The following is a 21,945-nucleotide window of genomic DNA, read 5'->3' as shown; positions in this document are numbered from 1 at the left end:
TCGGTGTCTTGTTGGTGGGGAATGAAGTGAATGACCAAGTGCCCGCACTTCTGGAATCACGGTCTAGACATGTCCCTCTCCCGTACAATAGCCAGTAGCCAGCTGTGACTATTAAGCACTTGAAATGCAGCTTAGTCTGATTTGAGACAGGCTGTCAGTATAAATATACACCGCATTTCGAAGTCTTATTTATTAGTGTCTATTTAAGAGATACTTTATCCCTGCCCTTGAGGACTTCAGATAGGCTGAAAAGTGGGATAGGTATACCAACATGGAACTAAAACTCACTGATACATGTCTCAGTTGATCCATGATCCAGGCCTCTGGGGACCTGAAAAGAAATCTGGGAAGTCTTCACAGAAGAGGTGACGTTACTGTTAAGATTACAGGATGAGTAGGAGTTCACAAGATGGGTAATGAAGAAGCTCATTCTAGGCCCAGGCAACCAAACATACAAAAGCTAAGAGGCTGATAAGTGCACAGGGTGTTTGGAGGGATATGTGAAGTTCATTGTGGCCCAAACATGGTTTGTTCAAGGAAGAGGCTAGAGATGGGCCCAGACTGTGTAGAGCCCTGAATGCCATTAAAGTTTAGGCCTGGGGGAGGGGCTAAGGCTGGGGGAAGGCTCTTAGGCAGGAGGTGGCGAGTCCCAATGTCAATGAGCTCACCCATCCACCCTCCTCAAAGGTGTGAAGAAGACCAGACCAAGCTTGTTTGAATGTGAAAAATAAACTCTTTTATTTCAGTGCTCACTACTTGTGGCTCAAAAGCATATCTACTGTCTGCTTGGAACCCCAAAGCATTTTATAAAACCATAGAGAAATAGAGCAATATTTATAATAGGAACATACGTGTTGGCTCATTTTGTGATTCTTCCCTGTGCAAAGCAGAAAGTTCTAAGTGCATCAGTATGACTTTCCCCAAGTCCCTCTCTGGGCTTTTGGGGGCCCTGGAGGCTGTGACCCCACCCCAGTTAGAGAATGCTCCTTATCTCCCTCGTCCAGAATGAGGGGGGCCTAGTCACATGCGGAGTGTGGGGGATGAACTCAGAGATGACAACTCAGGGGCTCTCCAAGCTTACTAAGGGGCAAGGGCTGTGTTCCAAGGCCATGGTCCTGCAAAAAGTCGGTGGATGAGGTGCCAACCTTGTTGGTTAGTGACCAGGACAGGCAGCTAAGGCACTTGTGAAGTCTAAGCATTGCGATGGGTGGGCTCACGGGGAGGACAGGGGCCTCCGGGGCTCTTTTCCCCTAGAATTGGGATTTGAAGGAAGGTGGGGGACCTGCACTGGGCGGGGGGCAGAATGGTGATCATGGTCATGGTTTCACTTTCAGAAACATCCTGGGTCTTTGGCCTAAGTCTCTGTGGAGCCAGGGAATAAGACTCGCTGGCATTTGCAAGACTTGGTCATACAAAGCATCCGAGTTGCAGAGCGAGAGGGCCTTGGAGATGAACTGGATCAACCTCTCCACTGACCAAAAAGGACACCGAGGCCCAGAGAGGAGAAGAAGGCAGTGGCTGGCCGGTCTTGGGGCTCCAGCCCAGGGCTGGTCCCACATGGCCTCTCTGACATTCTCAGGTCAAGTCTGGTGTCATGAATTGGATGCTGGACTTGGAGTCAGACGGCCCAGACTCTGTTCTCATGCCTTCACAATACCCAGACTTGCAAATATCCACGAGCTAGCCGGTGTGAAATGAACCACCGCCCTTCGCCAAGCCTCAGTCCCCTCACTGTGAAAGCAGCTCCCACTCTGCAGGTTCCTGTGGTGATTAAATGGGTTGGTGGCCGCGTGAGCACCAGCAACTACAGGAAGCACCTGGCACATACTACGTGCCTCGCCATAGTGAGGAGGGTAGGGGACTGTGGGCCAGAGCTTCTGGGATGTGGGAGAAGCTTAAGCCTGGCCTATATCAGGGACCCTCCCATCCCTACCTGCTCTGTCTATCCCAAGGGCCCCTGGGGCTTGGGCACAGTCTGGGGTAGGGGTGCAGGGCATGTGGGGTGTTGAGTTCCTTGAGTCAGCCGAAGGACACACTGTCTCTTTTTTGCTTGCTTCTAGGGGCTACGGAGTAGATCAGACAATATGGCGGGTGGTCAGTAGCTTTCCAAATGACATCTGGGCTGGACAGGGAGGCGTGGGTCCCTCCTCCACCTCCCCAGGCCCAGTCAGCCAAGGTCAAGTCTCCCATGTGGAGGTACAGAACATTCCTTACAGGTAAAGGGGGGATGGGAACCAGGCTCAGGGGACAAGATGGGCCAGAAGTATTTATATTCCAAATAACTCCCCCACCCTCCCAGGGGTAGGCAGCCTACCCCTGACCTGGGGTCTGGGACTCAAAGGGGGGAAATTTTGCTCATTAATTTGGGATAAAGATTGGGGGTCAAGTTGTGGGCTCTTGGCTGGCTGAGGTGGGGCTGGGCACAGGCGTCCCTTAGGGGGGGCCAACGATGACGTTCCGGAAGCCCTTCACGGCCTTTAGCCTGTCACTCTCGAAGTTCACCACCAGCTTGTGGCGGCCCACGTGGAGGGGCAGCAGGTCCACCCTCACCTTGGCTTCTGCCCCTGCCTCCACGGGGTCTGAGCTGTGGAGAGAGTGGAAGAGGGTGAGGAGAAGGACCCAGGCCTGGTCCCCATAATGGAGTCAGGCCAGGATGACGTATGACTCCTGAGAACTTAGCACGGATGTACAGCTTAATGCCAACAAGAATAAAATGGGCCCACTGACCACTCTCTGAGGTCCTGGGCAATCTGCCTTCCTATGTGGAGGGGGGCTCGTGTGTGTGCGTGAGCCCACGTGGACGTGATGGTGTGCTTGGGGGTAAGAGTGGGTGTGCTCAGGTGCCCATGGGTGAGAATGCATTGAGATGTACATGCATGATTCTGTGTTCTGTACTGTATGTAAGTTACATTATAATAAAAAAGTAAAAGATAAGAAGTGTGTGTGTTTGTATCTGTGTACATACGTAGATATGTTCCTAGGAGGATGCATACACACATGCATGTGTGTGTCCACACACCTCTGTAGACAATCAGGGTGCAGATGCCTGTGTTTATGCCAGGACACGTGTGTCGGGAGCGGGTGCTTAGTGATCGAATGTGTAACTGTTCGGGTTTGTGAAGGCGCGTGCATGGAACACAGCTAACGTGGTGGGGTGTTGGGAGGATCTGAAGGTGGGAACTCTGCCCTGAGAATGTTTAGGAGGAAATATGGGGGGGTATATTGGACAGGTGTGTGTGTGGGGGGGGGGATGAGAAGAGGGGCTCTCGGTGGGAGTTTGGTGCCGTATGTAGGGTAGCCCTTCCCTCCATTAGCATTTGCCCTCTGCTCCCAGGTCTCCAGGCTGGAGTGACGGGCACTTACACCTCCACGGTCTTCTGCTCCTCAGTCAGGCCGGCCCCCTCCACGGTGAACGTGCAACCTCCCAGTGCTATGGTGAGTGGGTTCCGTAGGGACACCTCAGCCACCAGCTTGCGGTGTTGCTTGGGCTCTCCCAGGACCTGGGAGAGGGCAAGGGGCAGATGTCAAGGGCAGCACTGAGGGAACAGGCCCAGAGCCCCTCAAGGGCAGGCAGAGTCCTGGCTGGGTCATCTCTGTATTTGCTGCAATTTGGCCCAATGTTTGCTGAACAACGCCATGCCCACTCTGCCACGCCCATTCCCCACCTCTGTGCCTCAGTTTCCTCATCTGGAACACAAAGGTGATGATACCTGTCTGGGCCTCCTGCGTGGAGCTGCAGTGAGGCTCCATGCAACCCAGAGGGGGTATAAAGTGCCTTCGCTGTTCTAGGGTCAGGAGTGGAAAGATCACAGGCTTTGAAGCCAGCTGATTTCTGCCCTTTTCTCACTGTGTGACCCTGGGAAAGTCACTACCCTCTCTGAGTCTTAGTTTCTTTCTATGGGAGAGAAATGCCTGACCACAGGGTTCTCATGGGGATTACTGAGCTAAAATGTGCAAACTCCTAGCAGAGTGTCGCACACACTGCTCGTCCCATCCCCCTCCACGCTTTACTATTTATTTGTAACTGTTGCATTTGGGATGCTGGGGCTGTGGCTCCTTGAAGTGATTCACTATGATAATGATGATGATAGTCAGCTTTTATTAGAATTTATAATGCACTGGCAAATGTTCTGTAAGCTTCCTGTGGATGCACATTTAATCTGTAAAACATCCATCTTACAGAGGAATAAACTGAGGCACAGAAGGGGGCAAAGTAACATGCCCAGAGTCATCCAGGCACAAACCCAGGCAGTCAGACGCCAGAGTCTGTTACTTCCCTGCCCTACCAGGGCCCCCGGCTCTGAGGATCTAGACTTAGGAGGTTAGCATTTAAGGGTCATGATTCTGAGAGCCCCTAAATTCCATAACCCTACCGCTCTGAGATCCTAGGATTCATAGAGACTGAGTCCCACATTCTTTTGGCTTCATGATGCTTTTCTTTGGTGAAGCCAACATTGGAGGCTCCCTGAGATGTCAACGATCTTAAGGGTGCAAAGATGGAGGTGTGTGCATGAGGCCTGCCCCATGAGGTGTGTGCAAGCCCAGCCCTGGGCTTGTCCTGGGCCCCCGCCCTGCCCAGCCCAGCCCGTCCCTTACCCGGATCTTGATTTCTGGATTCTCCAGGTAGATGTCCCTCTCGGCCATCAGGTAGCTGTTGGCAGCCGGCTCGATGAGGAGGCCCCGTACCTTGATGAGGTTCGACTCCGTCAGGCAGTCACAGTACTTCTCATAGAGGATTCGAAGGGGAATGCTCTTCTCTGCAGGGAGAGCGGGGAGAGTACACGTAACAGCTCAGTCATGCCCCCCCCCCTCCTCCTCTGGCATCTCCACAAGGCGCAGAGAATGGAGAGAATGCACTGGAGCTCACACAGCTGGTGAATGGCTAGGCCAGACCCCAGGCCGTTCCCCCACCTGCCTCAGCTCTAGGTTTTCCAGGGAGGGGCTGGAGGGGAGGCAGCACAGCTGATAGGGGAAGTGCTGAACACCAACAGGCCAGGGTTCAAATCTTGCCTCCACCCTTTGCTAACTGGTAATGCTGGGCAAGTCATTCCACTCTCAGGACCTCAGTCCACCCCGCCCCTCCCCCAACTCCCCGCTTTTAAGGTTGGTAAGATTGTACCCATTTTACAGATGAAGAAACACTTCTGCCAGTAAGTGCTCAGATCGGGAGACCTGGCCCTGCTTGGCCACTGACTGGCTGTGTGAGCCTGGGAAGATGACCCCCCCCGCCCCCCGTTTTTCCTGTTCCTCCTCTGTTCTGTTTCCCCAGACAATCGGCACCCTGACACACTGGCAAAGTTAAGAGCAGAGGTTATTTCAGAGCAAACGCCACACAGTGAAGGGGGAGTGAGAAAAAAGGCAACAGGGCCAACCCTGTCCACTGCAGAGAAACGCAATGTGACTTTTTAGACCCATTTTTCTGACAAGAACACTGAGGCCCAGAGGCACCAGGGGTCTGCCTGTAGGAGGCAGGAAGGAGCAGTGAAAAGAGCACAGGACTGAGACTCTGCAGGCCTGTGCCAGGCCCTGCTTGTCCACTTGGTCACAGAGAAACTTGGGCAAATCCCTCTGCTGCTTCTCAGCCTCCCCTGTCAAACAAGAGCCCTGGAGGGACAGTTTTTAGGATCCCTGGGGCCCAGCTAACCTCTTGTCATCATCCCAGTGCCATGACAGGAGAGGCTGCTGCCTCTTTTTCTGCCACCTGTCCTCTCCCTACCTGTACTAGACCAACGTCTCCCAAACTCCAGCCATTCACACGATTGTTCGCACATCTGAATCTATCCTCATTATCTGCTCATCATTTTTCTTTCAGTCCCCACACTTGATTCTTTGTAACCTTTGTTGCTTAGGGAGATTTTTCATCCTTATTCCCAGCAAACTCGTCTTATGTCCCATACATAAAAGGTAACCGGTAAAAATAAATACAAGCAAAGTCCTGCTTTTTCAATTCGGTGACATAGTCTTGCCTGCTGTGAGCTCTGACTTGGAAACCTGAGCTTGCTGTTAGAAGAGGGAGATTAGCAAGGGTTAGGGATGCTAAGACCAATGAACACCCACTGAGCTGTCCCCATGAGGTCATTTGAAGGACTGTGAAGACCTAAGAGACAGTCCCTTTCTTACCATGTGAGTCAAGGGCTAGACCCTGGTGGGCACGCGATGGTCCACGTCCCACCCTTTGGAAAAGGCTGCATTCGTGTGCCCAGCCCTGTAGCCGTTCATTCCCAGGGTGGATCTGGGACTAGATGACGTGGGGGGAAGAAAACCAAATCTTCTGCCAAAAGGGACAAAAAGGAGTGAAAATTCCTGGGTCAGGGCCTGGTGGGGCAGAGTGGAAACTCTGACCCGCTCCACAGGAAAGAAAGAGAACATTATCCTCCAGGAGTTTGGAGGACATGGCCCTAACTGTTGACTTTTCCAGGAGGCTGAAACAGGGTGGGGCTGAACCTTTGAGAACTGCTTTCTGCTGGCCTGAACCACAGCCTTGGCCTTGGGCCACATGCTGGCTGAGATGAGGAAATGTGTACGGTCAGTTTCAGTCATTCTTTAAATGGTTTTCCCTGTTCTGGAAGATGCCGTGGGTGTGATCCCCAAGGCCACGCTGGCTGCATTCCTGGTGACCCACCTGGAGGAGTAAAGGAGGAGAGAAACAAAGGGTGGGGGCAGGAAGGGGAAGGGAGGGGGCAACTGGATTCTGTTCAGCTGTCCTAGGCCTGGCTTCCTGTCCACCAGCACATGGAAATCCCCCAAAGATTAATAAGCAACTCAGGCAAAGTCTAAGGGGTCTCCAAGGGTGAAAGAATCTATCTGAGGTTGAGCTTGGCATTGGAGCTTGGCATAGTCACCCAGCACTAGCTCTGCCTTGCAGCCTGAAGGTAGCACACAGGACCTCTGCCCTCTCTCTCCCTGTAGGCTGTGTCCCTGGTGGGTTGATGACACAGCAGGGGGGACCCCTCTGTGGTGAGCACAGAATGATACTCCAGGGACCTGATGGTATCTGGGAGGCAAAGGGTGACTTAGCAGAGGCCTGGGAGGAAGTTATTCTGCCATCATTGGCCCAAGCTGAAGTTCACTTCATGCCACACATTCCAAGAAGGACACTTCCTCCCTTTGAAGCGGTTCCGACCATGAGAAGGAACCGACACATGAGCATTCACATGAAGAGGGTGGAAGGGCTCTACAAAGAGGATCCAGCCTGTGTACTAACGGGGAACCTGAGGCCTGGGATGGAGAAGAGAAATAGCCTGTTGACAGAATTGCTGGAACTAGAACTTGGGTGTCCTGCCCATCCCACACACCCGCAGGGATGGGCCCCCGCTCCTGATGCTTGGAGGCCTGGATGCAGAGGTGTGAGCTGGGTCTTTCCATGCCATCAAGGTTGGCAGGGACTCAGGCACCACTGAGCCCAGCACTGAGCCCACGGCTTGGCACAGCGAGTGTCCAGGAAAGGTCCACGGGGCTTCTCGGCCTCCGCATGCCTCTTTGCACACCTGCTCAGCAAGGACTGAAGAGCCCCACCATGTCCAGGCACCACTTTACACTTTCCAGACACCCCCTCCCCCGCCGAGTACACGTGTGTCCCTTCAGTCCTCACACCTCACATGGGTGCGCTGCTGTCCCATTTAATGGATGAGTATGATTTGAGGCTCAGAGAGCATGTTCGTGCCGCCCAAGGTTGTACTTTTAGCAGATGGTAGAGGCCAGATTCAAAACCAGCCTGGCTGGCCTCAAAACAGACCGTTCAACAGTGTAAGTGTTGGGGCCCCAGCCCTGATGCCAAGTGGCTGCTCCTGAGGGCTTAGCCCTTGCTCAGGGACCCTAACAGAAGATCTGCTCTGGGTGTGTGGTTCCAGGGGTGCCCATGTGGGCCCGAGACAGGAAAGCCAGGAGGTGACACTGTCCATACCACAGGCCCCCTGCCTGAAACAGACAGGACTTCTTAGGCACTGGAAGGCTGTGCCCCACGTGCCAGCCCATGGGGCCAAGGGCCAAGGCAGAGGTCATGAAAAAGAGGAAACATTATGGGTGACAGGCAAGAGTAGAGGGGAGGACCAACAGCTTTCGTAAACACAGAGCACTCCATGCCCTGGGCCTCGCCACCAGCTCTGTGTATTAGCATACTGGTTCCCAGGTATTACGTGCCAACGGTATGCATGGCCTCTTCCCTGCCAGACAGTCCTGAATTGTCAGGTCATGACTTCCATGTGCCTGATGGGGACACTGAGGTTGAGGGAGGCAGCCATCCGCCTAGGCGACACAGCGAGCGGGACCCTCAGAGGACGTTTTCACTGCCTTCCTCATGCCTGCAGCCTTCCAGTGCAGAAGACAGGATTGGGCTGCTGGGGGGGCGGGGGACGGGACAGTGGGGAAGACCAGACTCTGCGCTGCCTCACTAAGCAACAACACGGTATAGTTGCTAAAACGATAGGTTCAAGTCTCAGTCCTGTCACTTCCTAACTGTGTGGCCTTGGGAAAGTTACTTAACCTTTCTGTGCTTCGTCTTCTCATCTGGAAAATGGGGGCAATAAAAGGCTCCACCTCCCACCTTTGTTATAAGAATTAAATGGGTTGATATTTATAAAGCGATTAGGACAGGGCCTGACCCAGAATAAGTGCGAGTGTCTGTCTGTGAGGTAAATTGCACACATTGAGAGCTCACAGCACCACCTAGCATGTCAATCAGTGGTCAACAACGAACCCAGGAAAGCAGGGCCTTACCGGAGTAGGGCTCCAGGGTAAGATCGGACAGGTCCTCGGTGCCACACTCGGGCCCCAGGATTCCGTTGTAGCTGACAGTGCGAGCACAGAGCAGGAGGCGGCAGGTGTGGTCCTCGGCGGTGTTATTGGTGATGTGAGCGAAGACATCGAAGTCAGTGCCCATTGCCATGCTCTGGCCCACACGGATCCGCATGGCTATCCCCGTCTCCTCTTTCTCAGCCAGCTTGTTCAGGTGATTGGCCCTCTTGAAGGCTTCCCTCTCCTCTGGGGACCCTGTGGGGAGAGGGAAGAGAGCTTCATGGCTAGAACCTATTCCAGTGAGAGGGAGGCTGGGGCAGGGAGAGCTGGCTTTTCCTGGTGACTCAGATCAGCCCCAAATGAGCCCCTTTTCTACATTTCTGTGCCAGAGGAGGAAAGAATATTTTCTTTACTTTCCACAAGTGAACTCGTACACATCCCTCAAGACCCAGCCCCCTATGATCCCTCCTCCAGGAAGCCTTCTTGACCACTCCTTCCCCATGATGAATGTATCACAATGTTTTCTGGAATTTCATAGTGGCCTATAGCCTGTCATGTTCTTTTTATTTAGCTCCCCAAATTGTTTTCTGTTTATGTGCTTACGCTCTTGAGCTGCTTAAGGACTAAGACTGTGTTTACTTATCTTTAAGTCATACCCAATGCCTACAACAGTGCTTGGTACATAGTAAGCACTGATACAATACAAACTTTCTCGCCTGCACAGGGATTATGTCTCCTTGAATTCCTTTCCCTCCCCTCCCTAACCTGTGGAGCTCTCAAGCAGGAATGGCTGTCCCACTTTTAGGCTCTGTTCACCTCTCTCTTATGCTCCTTTTATTTTTTATTTTTTCCCAGGTGTTACTAGGCACATATCTATTTCTTCTATCAAACCATTCGCTCTAGACCTTTCAGAGGCCAGGGAAAGCACCTTTTCCTTCTGTTTTGTCCCTTCCACCTACACCATGGCCACGAAATAGCCAACCCCCAGTCAGCCCTGGAAAGTCAGTGCGGGTCAGAGGTGGGCAGGGGCTATGGTTTCGTAGTCGTCTCTGTGAGCCCCACTGTGCTTGGTACACGGTAGATGCTTAGAAAACATCTATCGAATTGTATTGGCTGTTGGATGTGTTCACATCCAATTTAAAAAATAAGCCACGTCGTATTTTCTCCTACTGGTTTAACATTAGTAGCAGAAAGAAGCCTCATCTTTGTGTCTGATTGAATCCATCTAATCTTGAAGTTTCTCTCGGTCCATTTCTTTTTCATTTAACCCTTCCTCATCCACCTGCATGCTTACTTCCTCAGCTATATGGGAGATACTGCAAAAATAAACACAGCTACGTTGCATCAAGGAGGGTGCAAGCCTCTCCAGGGTCTCTCGGGATTTCCAAGCCTCCAGGGTCCCTCGGGATTTCCAAGCCTCTCTAGTACAAATACGTCACAATAAAAAAGCATGGCATTGTCCATCTGCAGCTGTAGGTCCCACTCTGTTAATACACATCATTAATTTTTCTGTTGCATGCCTCTCCTATGTAACAGCCATCCCCTTCAGTTTGATTGAGTCAAACCAACCAAAAAAGTGAGGCTTAAAAACCAAATGGAATCCTTTTGTAGAATACAGAATTCTTTTCCTAAATGAACAATGCTCTACCCTTGTCTTCTAGTGTGTGTGGTACATTTGCAACTATTTCTAAGGAATTTCCTAGAATGAAGAGTAACTTACGGGTCTGGTTGTGTGCAGGCTGCCAAATAAAACACACACACACACACACACACACATGCACGCACACATGCACACGTGCACACAAGCACACGTGCACACATGCACACGTGCACACGCGTGCACGCCCACTGGGCTGGTAAAATGGGCGGCTTATCTGCAAGGCAGCGCGGAAAGCTCTGAGCAAGTGGTGCACCCACCCTCTGGGTACTTGTAGTTGTGGGTAATGTCCTCCCGCTCGTCACGGCCCACGCGCTTGGTGCTGATCTTCAGCCCCACAACCATGGAGCTGTTGACGGACTTGTGCACGGACCCATCCTCCTGCTGGATCCAGCTCACCACATCGGCATTGACCTCCGCGAAGACAAAAGGCGCGTCGTACTTGGTGCTCAGGTCACCTTCCTTGATGGCACGCACTGGAACCGGGCCACAGCAGTATGTCCCTGGTTGGAGGAAGGAGGAAAGAGAGACAGGCCTGGGCTGAGGGGAGGGCGGCACCCGCCAAAGCCGTCTGCAGTTCAACCACACATGGCAAAAAATCTTGAGACTATACAGACCTTTGATTTAGGGACTCCACTTCTAGGAAGGTAGCATCGGGTAAGCATTAAGGATGGAGACTTTGAAGCCCAACCTTTAGGGTTCCAGTCTCAACTCTGCCTCTTATTAGCTGTGTGACCTTGGGGTTGTTGCTTAACTTCTCTGAGCCTCAGTTTCCTCTGGCGACGATATTTGTACTTACACAATGAGGATTTGCATATACTAGCTAGCTGTTCTGTAAGTGATAACTAAGGCAGAAGAATACCCCAAGGCCTCCTAAGGAACTGAGGGAGCCAGGCAGTAGGCAGTGCGTGCTTCAGAAGGCAGTGTATCTGTCTTATTTTTTGCCCATGGGGAGAGTTGCCCTTAGGGCTGGACATACACTCAGTGTGGTTTACAATGGCCTCAAACTAGTCACAAATTTAAAAGCTGAGGACTAGAGGCTGGATAGCGATATTCCGGTGCATCCATTGGATGGAACACCGGAACACTAAATTAACATTCAAATCACAGAACACTGCCTGATAGAGAAATGCTAATGGCATATGGAGAAGTGACAGAGCCAGCAAAAAAGCCCACATGCAGCCAGAGTTCTTTACTCAGGGTCCACGGACTCCCCCAAGGCACAGCAAATAGAATCCAGAGGTCCATGAACTTGGATGGGAAAAAAAAACTTACACGTTTATTTTCACTGTACTTTGGTAGCACTTCCTTTGATTGTGAAAGCCAGACGCAAACCGTAGTCTTAGGCGCACTGTGACTCATCGCCCATAAAAACCATGGATACTTTCATATCCCTTTATTAGTTGTCCCAGATATTAGTTGGAGATATCACGTAGGCCCATCTCTACCACCACATTGTCAAATTTATTAGTTCTACCACTAGATCTTTTTACGTAAAGGGTATATTATTATATCACATATGTATTAAAAAATTTTTTTTGATAGCTATATTTCAATGTAACTAGTTTCCTTTGTAACCCTAGGTATTATAGCCTATGAATTTAAAAATATTATTCTGAGAAAGGAGTCATTTGGCTTCACTAAATGAAAGACAAATACGAACGAGTATATAATTGCAAATGACTGGAAGCTGTGTGCGAACGTCAGTGATCCTTTTGAAGGGAGAGGACAAAGATGCGATTTAGTTTTTTTCTTTGTGCTTCTCCTTATTTTTCTGTTTTCCACAATGGGCGTGAATGAATTTGAAATGATAAAGAAGCATATTATAAATTACCCGTGAGGTCCCTCCCACGCGGGTGTGGACCAGCCAATCAATGGCCTTGGGAGTCAGCCAGACCTGGGTTAGAATGCCAGCCTTGCGATCTCTAGCTGAGGGACTCTGGGTGAGTGCTCTGTGAGCCTCAGTTTCCTCATCTAGGTAAGGGGGCCATGCGACTCACCTTCACTCTTCTCTTGGGGCGTGGGGTCGATGGCCTGCCACCCCTCGTACCCCCGTTTCAGGTCTGGCCTGGTCATCCACGACTCCACCCAGCAGTGGAAATTCCTGTTGGGAAAGGAAGCAGGCTGTTAGCCAGGACTCAAACTGAGACATTCAGCTGCCTCCCCCGACAGTCCACGCGCCTTGTCCTAAGCTGAGCTCAGCATGGTCCCCTGACACTCCTCGTTGTTGCTGTTCTCCCTGGAGGCCCTAGCCAGGTGCTCACTCCTGCGCTGGGAGTCATTCTCAGTGCCTCTCCTGCCTCTCTCCCATTTCAGTGGCTCCCCAAGTCTCACCGATGTGACCGACTCATTTCTCAGCCCTGTCTCTTTTCCAGTGCTTTAGATCTCCTCACCACCTGCCCAGGTCACACCCCAACCCCCACCTCCAATCTCTCCCCTGCAGGCTGCCTGTTCCGAGCTTGTCAGCATGTCTCTTTCCCAGTTGGAAGCCTTTGGGGATCACTGGAAACCCAGGCCCCCCACCAGACTCCCAGCAACATATTCTCTCGAATGCCCTTTCATGCATTTGTGCACTGCCTTTCCCTCCTTTTGGCCTTGGTTTATGCTGTCCGTCCCCGCCTGGAGAACCCTCCCCAAGGCCTGTTTCCCCTTGTCCAAATATTGTTGAACTTTTAAACCCAATTCAAGTGAAACCTCCTCTGAGAAGTCTTCCCAGGGACCCTCCCCACCGGCCCCTACTCCAGACCTTGGGCCTCATCTCACCATATCATCTCGCTCCTCTTACGCTGGAACGCCCCATACTCGTCGTAAAAGTACTCGATGACCAGGTTGCTGTTCTGGTCATGGGCCGAGTTATAGTTGGTCACGACTCGGGTGGGGATACCGAGGCACCGAAGCACTGGGGATGGGGGTGGGGTGCGATGGAGAGAGGGGTTAGGGGTGAAGATGAGGATCTCAAGGTGTCTGCCCTGCTTTGGGCCTCCACATGCTCATATGCACCCCAGTGAGCACTGGACCCACTGTCCAGCTGGTAAGGGTGTGTGTCATCCTCTTACCTGGACAATGGTGCCCACCTTACTGGTCGCCCCATGACCACGCTGTCCCCCTCCCATCACAGCTGACGGAAGAAGACTACAATGCAAATCTGGCACCAACACTCCTTGGCTAACCCTTCAATGGCGCCCCATGGCCCTTGAGGTCAAGGCCAGACCTCCCACTGTGGTCCCTTGGCCCTGCAGGGTCAAGGCCCTGACCTCCTCCTGCACGTTGCTCCAGCCACATTGGCCTTCTCTCTGTTCCTCCAGAAAGTCACACTCCCACCGGTCACTGGGCATTGGCGTTTACCGTTCACTCTGCCAGAAACGCCACCCTCCCAGGCTTAGATTGCCTCATCGTTTGCATTCATAGTAAGACTAGCGATTCACCATCGTTCTCAGCATACAGGCAGGCGAGGGGTTCTTTACTCAGTCCTCTGAGAGCAGTGATGGAACCTGTCTTATTTAATATCGCCAGAGCCCGGCACAGGCCTGGCACAGACCATGTTGTCAAATGGGGTGAAGGTGTGGGCAGGGAACAGAGGTCAGGAGACCTTCCATTCAAGCCCCAGCTGTGTGACCTAGGGCCAGTCCCTTCACCTATCTGGGCCTTGTGTCCTCTTCTGGAAAATGGGGTCAGGGTACAGGTGCAGTGTCATAAGATGTATTGGGACACCATGGTGGGTGGGGGCGGGCCCTGCATTCACGCCAAAGCACCGTTTACAGAGAGGTTTACACCATAGTAACTGGGGAAAGGGGCTGTTGTTGCAATGACAGGTGAGAAAGAGACGGGATGAACTGGGAAGAGGAAAACCCTGGGCACGTATCTTGCGCAAATGGCGGTGCTGGGTGCTCCTGGCAGATGGAATTATGGGTGCTTTGACTCCCTCACTTTTTAAAGTATATTTACAGTATATTACGGTAGGAGTAACCTAGTCTCAAGGTTGGATAAAGAAAGTAAATATCTAAAACAGGAAGTGAAACAAAAAAGCCCTATTCAGTGTAACCTATAGGACTTTTGTTTCACTTTTAGTTTGGACTGGGGTTGAGTCTCTGAGTCATGGGGAACGGCAGGGATGTGCCCTTTGTCCACCATGAACCAGGGCAAGAGCTTCCCAGATGGCCCTGGATTCTGGCCAGAAGTGTGGGCACAGGAAGAAGCAGCTATGAGTCTCCACCTCTTGCCTGGTTCCTGTGCCCTGAGGCCGGGGCAGAGTCTCAACTCTTGGCTGCCCTGAGCGAAGGCAGGCGTTTCAACCCCAGTCTCTGCCCTGCCATGCCAACAGCCTCCTGTCCCCACTGTCCAAGGAGCAAGGTACCACTCCTGTCCCAGGGATGGTGCCCCAGGGAGCCTCATCGTCACAGCCTAAGGCCAGGAGGCTGCCCCAGAACCAAGTACACCTGGTTGCCAGCCCAGCTGTGCTGCTCACCAGCTGTGTGACCTTGGGCAAACCACTTCCCCTGTCTGGGCCTCTGTTTCCTCCTCTAAGTGGAGCTAAGAATAGCAACTTGCTGGGACGTTGTGATGATTCAGAGAGGCACTGGGTGTGGGGCAGTCTTGTCTGCCCAGTGAGTGCCCAGGGTGGAACAGCAAAGTGTGTCACAATGCCCATCGCTGCAAATGTCTGTCTAGGCAGTGTTCACCAACTTGCAGACATTGAGAAAATGCTCCAGGATCCAGCTGAGGTCACAGCTTCCCTCAGCATCCCCCAACCCAAACCAAACCTGAACCAGAGACTGTGCTAATGGACACCTCCCCAGGGTTTACAAGTTCCCTTACAAGTGAATTAGGTGGGTCATCACTGTTTCCATTCTACAGGTGAGGAAACTGAGTCTTTGAGGCACCAATTCTCTTGCTCAAGGCTTTGGAGGCAGAGCTGGGATCAAGCAGGCAGTCTGACACCGGCGTCCATGGACCAATGCACACCACCTGGCTTCCTGAAGAAACCCTGGGGCCAAGGAGGTCAGACGGCCCCTCGTTTGACCAAGTTTTCCGTGGCTCCATTACATGCCAGGCCTGGGAGGAGGCTGCAAGAACCCTGACTCAGCCCTGGCCTTGGGAAGAGGACAGTCAAGGGTAAGATCTGCAGCTAAACCTATAAGTGGCCACAGCTCAGGGTGAAGAAGGAATCTGCAGGGGAGCTTGGGGACCCAGACTATGGATGGTGGGGCTTCTCTAGGAAACCCATGGAGTTCTCTGAGCAAACATGTTTTAGGGCCCTCAGAGAGAAGGACCTAGGATGGGAGACTTTCCATGAGAAAGAGGAAGTCAGAGGTCACAGGGGGCAGAAGACACAGGGTAGAGTGGTGACAGGCAAGAGACAGTCTGGCTGGGAACTGGGGCCAAGCTATCCCTACCCTGCCTGCTCATGTGGAGAACAGTGCTGGGGCTCTTGAAGACCCTTCTCTGGGCCTGAGCACTGGTCTTGGAGTCAGAAAAGTGGGGAACCTGAGATAAGCTTCTTAGATTTCCTGAGCCCAATAATAATAATAATAATAATGATAATAATAATAATAATATTAGTAATAAGCAGCAGCGCTATATAAATATTTGCTGTTAGGCACCTGCAAACATTTTAAACATTTCACATATGTTACCTTATTTAATCCTTACAACCACCCCAGGCTAAAGGCACTATTATGCCCGTTTTACATATAATAGAATTGAGGCTCAGAGGAGTTAAGTGATTTACCCAAAGGCACACAAATTTGGTAAGAAGCAGACCTGGGGTTTGCGTTCCAGCCTTGACTCCAGATTCTGTGTTTCCAACGGGTATGTGAGACTAACCCATTCTCCTAAACATCATCATCTGCCCTGGAATCACCTTCCGCCTTTTTCTGGGCTCAAATTTTCAAGATATTTGAGAGACTTATTTCCCTCTTTTGGTTTTAAATTGCTTTATCTTTTCCTCCTCCGCATTTTAGAAAGTCCTTTCTCTATTGACATCAATGATAATATTATTATCAAGTTATTAATAGGCCATACTTAGTAAGAGCTACACTGGGTCAAGTTCCGTGACACCCAGCAGCTTTATGTGACACCCACCCTAGAAGGTAGGTCTTGTTGTCCCCCCTTCTACCTCTGAGAAAACTGAGGTTCAGAAAGAAGTCATATGCTCAAGGTCACAGAGCAAGGTGAGTGGAAGAGTGGGGATTTTAATTCAGGTGTGCCTGGCTCCAAAGCCCATATTTTCAACCCTGAGCCCGCACTGCCTCCCAAATGACATCCCTTGATCCTAACAACCACCTCATGGATAGTTGCTAGAAAAAGGAACAGAGAGAAGCGGCCACCGGCTCCAGGCCAAGCAATATATCGGTGGCTTTGGTGGCAGAGGCAGGGCCAGACCTGGGGTCTCTTTGTTCCCGCTCCGGCACTCTCTGTGCTTCCCTCCCAGGGTTCACGGAGCTGAGAGAAGGTTCCAGGTCCTTCCCACACCTCAGCGTGCAGCTCACCTGTGCAGGCCACGGCGGCGAAGACCCAGCACTGGCCGTACTTGACATTCTGGCAGCCGTAGCTCTTCCAGCGCCTCAGGATGTCCACACTGCTGATCCAGAACATGGGGCTGATGCCATCCTGGTAGTTGTTGTCCCAGCGCCCAAACAGCACACCCTTGTCGTCATTGCAGTTGACCTGCAAGCAACAGGACATCAGGGGGACCAAGTCTGGGGAGAAGGGGGGGGGGTGGCTGTGCCAGGCTGAGCATGAGTTCAGCAGGTGGTGAAAAGCAGGGAAGGGAGGTCCAGGATTAGGGAACAGCAGGGGCAAAGGTACCAAGGCGTGACAGGCTGTGGGACATCAGCGATGTCTGGGGCTGGAGCGCCGGGTGCTTGAAAGAGAAGGGGAAAGGAGGCCGTGGAGAGGTCATGAAAGCGATGTTGGAGATGTTGGAGATGTGTCTGCGGGATGGCAGGAGAATGACAAGGTGGGATCTGAGTTGTACAAAGACCCGTTCTGGCCCCTGCCCAGATAGCGTCGTTCCCCCCAACTCCCATCCCCTCAAGAATAAAATCCAGCCTCCTGACCGCGACCCACAAGGTCTGCGTGGTCTGGCCCCTGCCCACGTCTGCAGCCCCACTTGCACCCTGCTCCCCCTTGTTCACTCCACCCCTGCCCCCCTATACTGGCCTCCCTTCTGCTCCTCAAACCGGCCCAATTCGGTCCCTCTTCAGGCGCTTTGCACAGCCTGTACCCTCTGCCTGCAATGTTCTCCTCTTAGTTATTACACCAGCTCAGGGATTATCACTTAGGGAGGTTCCTCCTCCCCCCCACCACTGAGTTTAGGCACATCTGGGCTCCTTCAGCGCCTACATCATTATTTATGACTGTGCACCCATTTACATGACATTTTGGTTAATGTCTGTCCCCTCCCACTACAACATAAGCTCTAGGAAGTTAGAGACCACACATGTCTTATACCAGCTGTTTCCCCAGTGCCTAGGACATAGTGGTACTTGATAAATATTTGCTGAATGAATGAATGAATGAATGAATGAATGAATGAATTGCTTTGAGGGATCACATGGTATTACCCTCATTTGGGTAAACCTTGTCTTTCTAAATAGAAGCTCTCTTAGCTGAGACGTGTCCATTTCCTGGGTCTCCCCGCACCGTGCCCTGTCACGGGCCCCTGGGGTGGGCCTTGCCACTCACCATGGCGCTCACCACTCGGCCCACATAGATGGGGCTGCTGCGGCGGGAGCAGTCACGGCCACCGTTTTTCAGGAACTTGGGGTTGACGTCCAGGAGCATCAGGCAGATGTCCAGGATCCCGTCTTCAAACTATGTCAGAGGAAACAAGAGGAGGATGGGGGGGTCACCTCCTCCAGGGAGCCCGCCTTGAAGCCCAGCAGCTGTAGGACCTCTCTACTCGGTTTCACACACCAGACAGGGAGGCTCAGGCTGGGTCTGCCCCATCTCTGTGATGTCAGCTTCCCCTGGCCCGGGAGCTGGTAGGGTGGGACAAAGACTGAGTGTGTGAGAAAAGAAAAAGGGGTGTGCTTGCACCAAGGTTGTGGGAATTTGGAGTACAGGCTCCAGAGTGAGGAGCCCAGCATTCCCAGGACTTCCAGGCCCTGGCGCTGTCCCTGTCCCCTCTCTGCTCACCCAAATCTCCCACATCCCCTAAAGCCTGACTCACCCTGCACGGTTGATGAGTGTCACCTCCTCCCCCACCTCCCCACCACACACTGCTCTGATTAGAGATGAGGCAGATTATAAAGACATAAATCTAATCTCACTACCTTTCTTATTTCCACTATAATCAGAGTAAACTCGTAGACTTTCCCCTGTGGCCTGCAAGGCCCTTCATGATCGGGGTCCACCCCCCTGTTTCGCCTCACCTGGTCTCTCACTACTCGCGCACACACTTGCTCTGCCCCAGGCTCGCTGCCTCAGGGTCTTTGCACTTGCTATTTCCTTTGCTTGGAATGTTCTTCCTACCACTCTCCATCTGGCTCACACCTTTTCATCCTTGTGACTCAAATGTTATCTTTATCAACAGTAGAGCCCCCCTCCACGTCACCTTCCATTGGCTCACCCATCTGTCCTGTTCAAAGGCACTTCCACCTGCCCCATGCTCCCCATCTCTGTGGTCTTGTCCCAAGCTAGTCCCTCCATGCTGCAGAACAGCCCTCCGTGGCTTGAAACCTTTTGTGGCTCCCTGTGACCATCAGCCTGACATTCGGGGCTGTTTACAACCTGGACACTGCGGACTTCTCCCACTTCTCCTGGAGCTCTTTCGTATATGAATACGGTGCTTCCCAAGCTACCACATTCTTCTTAGGCGTATATTTTCCCTCCTCCTAGCTTTTGCTCATGTAATTCCCTTTGCCTAGTAGACCATGCATCCACTTCCTTCACAGCTCAGCCCAAATCATGCCTGTTTCAGGAACTTCCCTGAAAGTCCAGGATCTTTATGCCTTAAGATCCTGGATTGTGATGATTTCTGGGAGTTTTGCAGGGGCCATGGCCCATGGCCCAGTGCAGCCTGGACACAGAACAGGAACTAAGGAAATGAAAGGTGACCTTGGCTTTGTTCTGTTTCTCAGGGGAGAATACAGAGCCTGGGACTCAAGAACCAATTCAATCTTGGGTATATTTTATGTATCTTGGTCACACCATCATTTCATTTATATCTCACAACAGGCTACAGGGTTTCCGGGCAGATATTTTTACAATGATTACCCCCACTATTCAGATGAGAAAACCGAGGCCAGAGTCCCAGATCACACAGGGAGAACTTTCCTGTGGTCCCAGGGTACACCTGAGCACGGACTCTGCTGCAGGGAATGCTAGAGGTATCTCAAGGTGAACCCCACCCTGGCAGGCCAACTCCCACTAACAATCTAGGAGGTGTGATGGTTCTTGCTTCATGACTTTTCTTAGCAATGCCTCAGGAATTTTTAAGGGAGGCTGGATGGTAGCGGGAATCAGAGCATTGGTTTGGAGAACAAGCCCAGACTGGCCTGCTGGATAACGAGGAACCACATGGAGCCAAGAGGAGCCCTCCAGCTGAGGTCAGCCAGGCCCAGCCTAGATGGCCCGTGCCCCGGCTGACCCAGAGACTTCTGAGAAATAACACATGAGGGTTGTTTTGTGTCTCTAAGGTTCGGGCTTGTTTGTTTGTTTTTTGTTGTTGTTGTTGTTGTTGTTGTTTTTTTTTAGCTGAGCCATCCTGCTACCTGTTGGCAGCTCAGCGGCTGCTCAGCTCGGGCTGGACTCGAACCGCTGTTGCTCAGAGCTCAAACTCTTGAGCGAGCTCTTAACCAACTGAGCCACTCAGCCGGCCTGCGGGCTTGTTTGTTACTCAGCAGTAGCTAATAGATAACAACCAGACCAGTGGTTTTCAAAGTATGGATGCTGGATCAGAAACATCAGCATCACCTGGGAACTTGTTAAAAATGCAGATTCTCAGCCCAGACCCAGACCCACTGAATCAGGAACTAGGGGGAGACCCAGTGGTCTGTGTTTTACACACTCTCCAAATGCTGCCTATCATTCTGATATATGACCTTGAATGTTCCCCTTCTCCTTCCCGTTGCACCTGCCAGCCCACAACTCCCAATGGCTCTCCTGATTCTTTTCCACCTTGAATGCCTGGGGCTGCTGCTCCCATAGTGGGTAGGGCGACGCTTTGCTGTGTGACCTCAGGCTTAGCCTGGTTCCTCTCTGAGCCCCCAGCCATTTCAGGAACCTTGAATCCTGACAGCCTGGGGTGGGTGACCCCGAGACCTGCTCACACCTTTGTAGCTTTGACTGCCTCAGACCCAGAGCACGGCACACAGTGGGCCTGAGATGGTTGAGAGGGTCAGGGTGTGGCCCTACCTGCCCAAAGTTCCAAGGTATGCTGTTTATGAACTTGGCTGAACCCTGGTAGATGAAGCCGTGCTGGGTTAGGACGTACTCCTGCCGCTCCGCTTCGGAGTCCAGGTACACAGCATCCGCTATGGGTGAGAAGGAAGGAAACTCAGCTCTGGGTCTGGCAAGGCCCAGAGTCTCCGCAGACATGGCAGCTGGGGTGCCAAACTCCCCAGGGCCAGGTTGGCGTCTCAGGGGCCTTTTTATCTTTTAATCAGAAAAGCAGATCATTAATTAGTAATACTCTGTCAACAACATAAGATGTTATCAGTTAGTGACAACAATGCCTGCCTTTTATCCAACCCTGGTCACGTGCCAGGATTTGTGGTAAGTGTGTGGCATATATTAACTTGCCTTTTCTCCGCAAAAGCCCTATGTCCAAGGGATCCATGAAAGCCCCATTTTACAGATGGGAAAACTGGTGCCATAACAAGAAACAGAGGAACCCTGGACAGGCGTTAGAGCCCTCTAGCTCTGATCCCCACTTGCTGTGTGACCCTGGGCAGGGCGATTCTCCTTCTCTGCCCACCTCTCCGTGTTCCCTGTGAGTCAAATGTGACTGCAGATCTGAAAGATGCTTTGCAAGCTGAAGCCCTGAGTCAGCATGATTCAGGGTGGAGAGAAAGCCAAGAAAGGGTGACTGGGACCTTGGGGAGGTGGGGTCTTGTCTACCTGGGAGGTCAGGGAGAGCCACCTGGAGCAGGTGGCACCTGATGCCTTGATGACCTTCTAAGAAGAGGACCAGAGACTGCAAAAGTACAGCTGCTGGAAAATGCAGGGCACTTAGTTCCCTGTGACTAGTAAGGACAGAAAGGAGGGCTGGGGTCGTTGGGACCAGATGGCAGCAGGTGAAAGGTCAGGCTAACCTTTACCAGCCCTACTTCGCAGGTGAAGAAACGGAGGCTGAGAAGGGGATATTGAGAGCCATGTTATGCCTTTGCTGGGCCCTGGGCATTTTTGCTTCCATGGGCCCTTTCCTCCATCAAAAAAGATATTAAAATTATATTTTATGACTGCATTGGTATAATGATTAATATTATTATTACATATTATATTATTTAATATTACATATTAAAACATTCTCGGGTCTAAATATCTTTTTCCTTCTGATTTTAAAAGAAATTAACACATTTTCATGGACCCCTAAAAGTATGGTGGGCCCA

At 51.8% G+C, this 21,945-nt stretch overlaps 1 protein-coding gene across 1 annotated transcript in view; it reads right to left on the bottom strand.

Moving 5' to 3' along the window:
• Window positions 1-713: 713 nt before the first annotated feature.
• Window positions 714-21,945, bottom strand: part of TGM2 (transglutaminase 2) — a 32,716-nt gene continuing 11,484 nt past the window's right edge. Inside the window, exons 4-13 of the mRNA XM_019625082.1 lie at window positions 20,750-20,868; window positions 18,077-18,205; window positions 16,879-17,056; window positions 13,154-13,289; window positions 12,391-12,494; window positions 10,651-10,893; window positions 8,716-8,988; window positions 4,597-4,757; window positions 3,364-3,500; window positions 714-2,584 (exon numbers count right to left, since the gene is read on the bottom strand). Coding sequence (XP_019480627.1) covers window positions 2,434-2,584; window positions 3,364-3,500; window positions 4,597-4,757; window positions 8,716-8,988; window positions 10,651-10,893; window positions 12,391-12,494; window positions 13,154-13,289; window positions 16,879-17,056; window positions 18,077-18,205; window positions 20,750-20,868 — 1,631 coding nt within the window. The 3' untranslated portion in view covers window positions 714-2,433. The remainder of the gene's footprint in view (window positions 2,585-3,363; window positions 3,501-4,596; window positions 4,758-8,715; window positions 8,989-10,650; window positions 10,894-12,390; window positions 12,495-13,153; window positions 13,290-16,878; window positions 17,057-18,076; window positions 18,206-20,749; window positions 20,869-21,945) is intronic.

This window comes from Hipposideros armiger, unplaced genomic scaffold, assembly GCF_001890085.2.
Source record: "Hipposideros armiger isolate ML-2016 unplaced genomic scaffold, ASM189008v1 scaffold_613, whole genome shotgun sequence".
In the NCBI taxonomy this organism is placed as follows: domain Eukaryota; kingdom Metazoa; phylum Chordata; class Mammalia; order Chiroptera; family Hipposideridae; genus Hipposideros; species Hipposideros armiger.
This window is presented reverse-complemented; position numbering and strand designations above follow the sequence as displayed.